Source organism: Limulus polyphemus, unplaced genomic scaffold (assembly GCF_000517525.1).
Source record: "Limulus polyphemus unplaced genomic scaffold, Limulus_polyphemus-2.1.2 Scaffold493, whole genome shotgun sequence".
In the NCBI taxonomy this organism is placed as follows: Eukaryota; Metazoa; Arthropoda; class Merostomata; order Xiphosura; family Limulidae; genus Limulus; species Limulus polyphemus.
The window spans coordinates 10,646-19,860 of NW_013666103.1; the positions used below are offsets into that span (position 1 = coordinate 10,646).

At 29.4% G+C, this 9,215-nt stretch overlaps 1 protein-coding gene across 1 annotated transcript in view; it reads right to left on the bottom strand.

Annotated features, from left to right (window-relative positions):
• Window positions 1-292: 292 nt before the first annotated feature.
• LOC106458612 (serine/threonine-protein kinase tousled-like 2) overlaps window positions 293-9,215 on the bottom strand; it is a 60,672-nt gene continuing 51,749 nt past the window's right edge. The window contains exons 15-18 of the mRNA XM_022384879.1: window positions 6,977-7,115; window positions 6,304-6,415; window positions 3,229-3,336; window positions 293-2,476 (exon numbers count right to left, since the gene is read on the bottom strand). Coding sequence (XP_022240587.1) covers window positions 2,345-2,476; window positions 3,229-3,336; window positions 6,304-6,415; window positions 6,977-7,115 — 491 coding nt within the window. The 3' untranslated portion in view covers window positions 293-2,344. The remainder of the gene's footprint in view (window positions 2,477-3,228; window positions 3,337-6,303; window positions 6,416-6,976; window positions 7,116-9,215) is intronic.

The window sequence follows — 9,215 nt, forward strand, 5'->3', positions numbered from 1 at the left end:
ACCGAAATGTTATAATTTTCAGTTTTATGGAACATTTGTTGAAAGAAGGGATGCTATTTCTAAGACGATTTAGGTAGAAATTAAACATCTAGATTTATCAATAGTTTTATTTAACACTGACTAGTTAATTTTTTATAATTTTAGTTGAAATTATGAGTTAAGCATGACCAATAGTGACTAGTCATTCACTTAGTGTTAAAAAAAAGGAATGTTTTCTTCTCAGAATGTGTTGGCTGCCAATAAAGAAAAACAAAAAACTTTTCTCTATCTAACAAAATGAGACCAGACAGTGTTGATTATCACAGACTTTATGTCTTCAGCTTTCATCAAAATGGGAATATGCCTGGAAACAAAGAACCATTGTGGTTCTAGATATTCATCTTTACCAAATGGTGTACGAAAAATCAATCTGACAGCTTAACTTAACTTTTTGAAAAAACTCAAAGAAAAAAAAAAAAAGCTTGACTGCTTGGCTGACCTAAATCACACAAATATCTAATATACAAGATAATTTGTAACTACAAATGTGATGTCAGAGATCCCACACTACCTTACGACCAGTAGCAGAAAGAGACCCATGAGAACATCTCTAACTTTGAGGTGTATCACAATAACTTTGCAATGTTTAGATACAATAACAGATTAATTACAGAGATTTCCTATACAAGTTCAATAATTGTCCTTCGTATGCTCTCTCTAATATGTTGCTGTAGTTGTTTGGAATTTTCCTCAACTTTGAATATTAAAGTACTGGCCAGTAGGTATCAAACAGTTGATTCAGTAAATACTCAAATATTCTTCAAGAAGAAAGTAAAGTATAATCCAGCAAAAATGAAGTATAGTCAGTAGATACTGAAGCCTTTTAACTGAAAAACATTCAAAAGTTGATCATATGGTTGTTGAGAATCTGACCCAAATATATTGTTTTAACAGATGCTCATTGAAAATTAAATTCATTAGGTTCCTCTAAGTTGATTCACAAATTAACTTGTCAGCTTTTGATGCACTGACTGAGAGTTCACTAAAAGATTTACTGAGACCATATTTGCTCATAAAAAAACCGAGGTATTGATTCAGTGACAAACAAAAGATTGAAATTCAACAGCTACCCCCATTGTTGTAAAATATGATCAAATGATTACTTGAAGCAGCTTAAGTAATTAATGAAAACAAATCTAATAGGCATTTGAAACTATATCCTACTGTTACTGAAAATTTGGAATAGAAGAGAAGATTCACTAAAAACTGGTACAAGAATAACTAAATGATTCATTTTACAAATACTGAAGATTTGGCCCAATGGTTACCATACCAAAGGTTGATTTGAAGTTACTCAAGTGTTCAATCACATCAGTAACTACGAAGCTGTTGATCCAGTAAATATCTGATGTTTCTTCATTATACAATGAATTTTTTTCCCGATAAATCCAAGAGCATTGTTTCAGTAGACGCTGAATCATTGACTCAGTACGTAAAGCAAGTGATGATTCAGTAGATACTTGAGTGGTGGTTTGGTAAATACAGTAAGTAACAGAGAGCTGTTTCAGTAGACGCTGAATCATTGACTCAGTACGTAAAGCAAGTGATGATTCAGTAGATACTTGAGTGGTGGTTTGGTAAATACAGTAAGTAACAGAGAGCTGTTTCAGTAGACACCGATTTAGAAAATACTGGAATGCAGTTTCGACAGTACTAAAAATTGAGAAGGAATTCCGTTTTGTTTTCTACACTGTTGACTAAACAGGTGTTGAAAGGTCATAATCTACACGCTATTTTATAGTTCATTGGAAGAGACAGTTAGGATTATCAATTGATCATTTACAGATCATTTGTCTTAAGTCTTCTAGACAAAAGTAACCGTGTTGTAGTTCTTACCTAACAGAATTGTTCATACATACACACATGCACATACATTCATAAAGTTTTTATGCTGGTCCATCCTCACTTACACTTTGTACACTCTATGTTACACTGAGCACTCCAAAGCTCATATAAGGCAGACATGTTGCCCAAATCTATATGAAACTTTTCCTTAGCCTGAAGATATATTTGCATCCAGGTACTACCATCTATCCCCATAAATACATTCACCATACTCCTGTTGTTGAAAAACTGGGAATCATGTTGATGTTCACCGAAGAGCGTGCCAGTGGAATGGCCTAATATGTATGAAGAAAGGCTGAATAAGTATAGCATACTTCAATTAAATTATATCTTGAATCCATTGCTACCCAGAACCTCACCAAATCAATGCATAGCTCTCATCTTCAGTACAATATGTTGGCACGCTGTTTGGCTGTTATTTTGAGAGAAAAAAACCTACAAAATTCTGTTCCGAAGAAGGCTATGATCTATCAGAGGAACTCGCCTGTCGACTATATTTTCCATAGTTGGGTTTAAAATAGTCATCATTTGCCATACCAAATACATCAATACGATCTTCTTTCCGATACTGTAGGCACCGGCGGATGAATTGCTTAAAAAAAGAAAGAAAACAAAAGATTGCTTAGAATAAAAATTCAGTTATTAGCACAGACGAGAATTTCCACTGGTTCAAACCTAAACTGTTAGAAACATTAGAGCAATTATAAGTTTTAGGTTTAAAATAAATACATGCTTTATGGTCATTTTTATACCCTAAATTCCAAGCCACTCTAATACAAAATGGTAGATAGTCCATCCCTTACATGTCTCCCTATTCCATATTTCAGTAAGTTCTTAAAGTGACAAGTATGTCGTTGTCAAGTTTTAACATGGAAGTTACACTTAAAATATTATGTCTTTATAAGTAAATGTTAATAAGGACCTACTAAGATAGAAAATTTGATATTAGTACAAAACATACAACCATAAATTGCTTTACAATTCTGGAACGACTGGAGAACATTACTGTTCTATTGAAGAAAATGTAAGATTAAATGTCTTAAATTTTAAAGGATGTGTGTAACAAAGTAATTTATATGTTTATTTGTACTAACCTTAAAAAATACTTAGGACAATCTCAAGTGCATTTAGAAAGTAAGAGACAGAAAATAATCAGAAATGTGTTTTTGTAAAACCAAACTATTTACTTAACCAAATATGTATATATATATTAAATAAGTGTCAAATATATTTACAAATCAATTATTTACCAAATCAAAACCAGAATATATTTCTTAATAGTTAAATAAAAAAACAATTTGTACTTTAATATTGAGTACTGAAATATAAAAAGAGCAAACTAACCTTAGCTTCATTACTAACAGCAGGTTTGGCAGGGAAATCAACCTCTGTAGCTTTTAAAATAGTGTTCTCTTCAAGAATAGTGGCTTGAGAAAGGTTATGACCAAACGGCTGTGAGAAATGAAATGCATTATTTCCTTCATATAACAAATTAGCAACCACAACTTAAGTGAAGTTGAAATATTTTGAACCCTTCTTAATTAATCACTGGAGTGTAAGCATGTGCAACAACAACAAAAAGAAACAACCAGTTACCAAAGACCTTGATGTTTCACCTTACAGCTTTTATAACCAATAGAGGGATATCCTCTTGAAGAAACCAAGGTGATGTGTCAAAGTAATTACAAGTTCTTCACTGGAAACTGGAAGTTTCTTTTCTTATCAAACAAGAGCAAAATGTTCACAGTTTTTTGTTTTCTATTGTAATGTTTCATGACACTGGGTAATATAAAAAGGATTATATTTTAGGGATGTCCATTCTTAAAGTAAAAAGTCTTATAACTATAAAAAGGATTATGTTTTAGGGATATCCATTCTTAAAGTAAAAAGTCTTATAACTATAAAAAGGATTATGTTTTAGGGATGTCCATTCTTAAATTAAAAAGTCTTATAACTATAAAAATGATTATGTTTTAGGGATATCTATTCTTAAATTAAAAAGTCTTAAAAACATAATCCTTTTTATAGTTATATGACTTTTTAATTTAAGAATGAACATCTCTAAAACATAATCCTTTTTATAGTTATGACTTTTTAATTTAAGAATGAACATCTCTAAAACATAATCCTTTTTATAGTTAAGGGATATCCATTCTTAAATTAAAAAGTCTTATAACTATAAAAAGGATTATATTTTAGGGATGTCCATTCTTAAATTAAAAAGTCTTATAACTATAAAAAGGATTATGTTTTAGAGATGTCCATTCTTAAAGTAAAAAGTCATATAACTATAAAAAGGATTATGTTTTAGGGATATCTATTCTTAAATTAAAAAGTCATATAACTATAAAAAAAGATTATGTTTTAGGGATGTCCATTCTTAAATTAAAAAGTCATATAACCAAAATTATATATATCCTTTGGCTTTACATGCTTTTTTAAAACAGAAAACCAATTTTTTAATTATAACATGAATTCTGAAAATTTCAAATATGCACTGAAATACCTAATGTTATTTTGTAATTATTATACACTGTATGAACAAAAGAAAAGCTGGTTCATTCATCTTACTTTTAAGAGCATGAAGTTGGTAAGAAAAAGTTATGGTATTTATAAATGTACAAGGTAGTAAATATTAATTTATGTTGTTTATAAAACACTCACTTGGCTAACTTGTTTTAGTTTGTATATTAATTTTCAGGCTTTTAATTTTTCATTTAGAAGACACCCAGTCTGCTAATTTATCATATTTACTTTTTGTTTATAAAAAAAAAGCTCAAACTACTATTTATTTTACATATTCACCAGTTATCTACTTCATTCAATCTTTTGAGTTCTATAGATGGAGCTTTTCGTATTCATGATGTTCAATATCATGTTTTCTTTGTGTTCCCTCTATTATTTCAATATGTTATATAACTTGTTCCCTAAATATTCACTCTGAGGTACTGAATGCTTAACTATCTTGTTTTCCACAGATTCCATAAGTTAACATCTTGTTTTTAAATATTCTTTCTAAAAATCAATTGTTTGATACCTTCTTTCCTAAATTTTCAACTAACTGTTTAACATCTTGTTTCCTACATATTTAATATAATGGTGGTTATTTGAACACTCAGAAATGTTACTTGTTGCATTTTCACAAAACAAAACAGAGTTTATTATAATACAGTTTTAACAACATAAACAAAAAATCATGACTTATATCTCCAGAATGTAACTTTATTAGCTCAATATTTTGCTATTACAGCTTCGTCAGGAATTTGTAGGATATCGATAGCTCCTGACGAAGCTGTATATGTGAAATATTAAGCTAATAAAGCTACATTCTGGAGATATAAGTCATGATTTTATTTACATTTATAGAACAACTTTTTTAGTTTGTCTACTGACAACAAGCAAGCCAGTGCTGCAGTTTCGACACTGCATATTGTAAGTAAATAATATTGCTAGTCATAATACCCACTATATAATTATATTGAAAGTATATAAAAAAACATAGTTGTTGGCTACATAAAAGTGAAGGATATTATATTATGGTGTAGTATAACATCAATCATCTGTAAAAGTTTCAGCAGATGAAAAGTAAGGACCCATTAAACTCATGCATTATATTATATCAATATATATATAAAATATTTACAAAAGGTATAAAATCATTAAAAAAAAATATTAGGCTGACACAATACGTAAAGCTTTTTATTGTTTGGATTGAGCACTCAGTCATTTTGGCTATAAGCAGAGTAAGGGGGGCTTGTGGGCCTAAAATTAATCAAAAAACATTGGCTAATACATGGGTATTAATGGTATTTAATATAAGTATTAGATTTTTTTACCAGTTATTTGACACTACTACTTGACTGGTTAATTGACCAACTTGCCAACCCTGGTTTAATATCTCAAATATTGATAATCAAATATTTATTAACTTCTTTTCAAAATGTACACTCTGCTGACTGTTTACATCTTTTCTACATGCTTCCTAAGTAAAATCAATTTGTTTACAATTTTACATCATAATATTCCTTCTGATGACTTACTATTTAACATCTTGTTTCTCACATGTTCAGTAAATTAATTCAACATTTCTAGATATTCAGTCCTTCAAGTTCATAGTTTGATAATCTCTCTTGAAAATGCTCATTGCATTAAAATATAATTCCATTTTTTCTACAAGCTAGATGATTAATTTCTTCATCTTATGTTTATTTTTTCTGTATCTTTTACTGATATCGTCTTATTCACCTTAGATTTAAATATTTTATGTTCCCAAATAATGTATACATATTCTAATTGTTCACTTCACATTTATGTTGTAAATGATATTTAAGCACTATTTAAAATAACTGAAACGTGTAAAATTTTTTTTGTATAGCATAATAAAAAAATATTCCAATGAGAAAGAAGGATTTCTCTTACCTTCCTACCATATAGACACTGGTAGAAAATTACTCCAACACTCCAAACATCAACTTTGGAAGAAATTTTGGGAGGATTTTTACCAACAACAAAACACTCTGGAGGAAGATACCTGCAAAAAAAAAAAGTATTCATATTTTCTATTCGTGATGTAAGAAAGGGAAAAACAAAATGGAAGTTAAGAAGAAAACTTTAAATATATAAATGTACTAAAGTTTTAATTTATAATAATCTAATAATCATACTCCATGAAATGAAATGAACACTAAACAACTTATTTGATAATAATTCAACACTTTTTAGAGCAAGTGGCAACACTTCATTTTTAGGATTCTTCTCACGGCAGAATAAAGAAATATACTAAAATTTGCTGATAACCACTATTATCTATTTAAAAAGTCAGGACATTAACTCTCCACAAAGAGATAGCTTTAATGTCACATTTGTAAAATTAATTAGTACTGCAAAGTTGTTTATGAACTTGTTGGTGTGCATATATTTTTCATAAAGCAACAGTTGTAATAAAATGTCAACAATAATAATAATAATATGTTTTTGCAACTCACGTGAAAAAAAAGAAGATAATAGAAACATCTCCTATATATAAACCACAAGTAAATTTATAAGTAATACAATTTTGCAGTATTCTGTCAATTTTCTATTTGAAATGTACCAATACGTCCCAGCCCCTTGGGAAGTCAAATCCATGCCATGTTCAGGGTTGTAATTCTCATCATCCATCACTTTGCTGAGTCCAAAGTCTGTTATCTTGATTCCACCACTTGTGGTGCCACTGTCTAGTAGAATATTTCCTAATATAAGCACACAAAAAAAAGCATATAGTAAAGTGAACATACAAAAACCACAGTTTTAAACACTGAGATATGAAATTAAGCATGCAATATAAAACTACATACGAATTAACATCTAAAGGTTAATCAAAGCCTTATCAAGTGTATGAAGTTTTGTGAACCTTGATCACTACTCTTGCTGTTTAAGACATAATGAATACTTGAACAACAGACAAATAAAATATTAGAAACCATTCTTATTGGCCTTGAACTTAACCTAAAAAGAGGAAGAATTTATTAACAAACAACCCAACACTTGCTACAAGCAGGAAAATAAGAAAACATTTACTAAAAGCCAAACTAGCTAGAGAATATTTGTAGCAGTTTGTTTACCACAACCAATCACTAACAGAAGTATATTTCTAATGCTACCTACTGAAAGAAAAGAAGTTGGTGGATTTGAGTGTGAAAAGGCAACTACTTCTGGAGAAAAAAAAAACATTCTGAAAATTCAAATAACCAACAATCCCAAATGACATTGTTTTGCTTCTGCAAAGAGTTATAAAGAAAATATCACCCTGCACAGAATAGTATAGTTAACCTTGCATGATTCCTCCCACAAAAATCTAGAGCCTAAGAAAACATGAAAAAATACTCAAACGTATAAGGTAATTATATCATTTTAAACCTGACTTAGATTTAATTCTGATGTCCATGCTTGATGACCAGATGTGCCATCTTTTGACACATGCAAACTTTATTGTGAGAGTAATTTCATAAAGCTCTCTCAATCTTTCTAGCCACATAAATATTAGTATATTATGGTTCCTTGGTGTATGCAAACACATTATTAAACATAACAGTCATCTTAAATTAACAGTTTATATCAAATGTGACACTGGATGTTAGAATATGCATTTACCAGCATTTTTTATATTTATATATATGAAAAACCTCAGGAGTATTAAGACTATTTTTTATGCTGATGCAAATCTCATTACACAGTTGTGTTCACCTGACTGATATACTTCATACATTCAGTAAAGTAACAAATACAACAGTTCCTCCCTCATGCACACAATATCACTTCAATGTTCTACTGAATAGGTTATTTCCAAGATGCTTTACCAGATATTACATCATTTCCCATATATTTCTAATGAAATGCTGCCTTTAAATGTTTAAACCTAAAAGATTTATTTCCAATCTTTCTGACAATTACCCTTATTATTATCTAGAAAATACTGAAAAACTACATATTTAATTGCAAATTATTTCTTTACATGCTATCAATAAAAGAGTGCCAGCAAAATAATGAAAAGGAAAAGTTTCTCCTTGAACTGTCACTGTCAGATAACACAGGTCTGTGATGGTTTTATTGTCTTGAAATTTTTATATGTTCTACAGCAATTCCTGTATGTTGAATCCGAAAATGATATCCATTTTTCTCCATCATGTACAGATTTTTCACAAAACGTCATGACGCAATGCATAAAAAAAAAAAGATCACAACACATAGTTTTGAAACTAAAATATGTAGATTTCACACAAAAAATCAGGATGAATGAGGATGCATATTTGTTTGACATCAATGTTCTTCCTTTTTCTTCAGTTTGTTTGTATTTTTTTTAACAAACATGATAACAACAAATGTTCATTGTGGTAAATGAAATAACAATTTGATCTAAGTAAGAGGTTTTCTTCTTTTCCCAATTCGTAAAAAATCCTTACATGATAGAAAAAAATATTATTTTTGAAACATGAATAGCTGAATTATGGAAAATCTGTTATTAAAACCAAAAACACATTTTATGAAGTATAAATTCGTAAGTCTATGTAATTTTTGGTTGTATTACAAGTACTTCTCCTTACAAGCTCCTAGACTGTTAAAAATTCAATTATTTTTCCACTTCCATTATTCTTCTCAGGAAATTTTTGAAGACTTTCCAATAAAACTTTAACTGATTTGTTAACCTGGAATCAGTTATTCAGACAGTTGGATTTAACTTCACTGAAGGTTAAATAATGAGCCTCATCTTCTTATTTTAAACTTTATTAATTTTTTTCTTAGTTTTAAAGGATTTCACCAAATATAAACTTTCCAAGCAATAGTTATTAAAG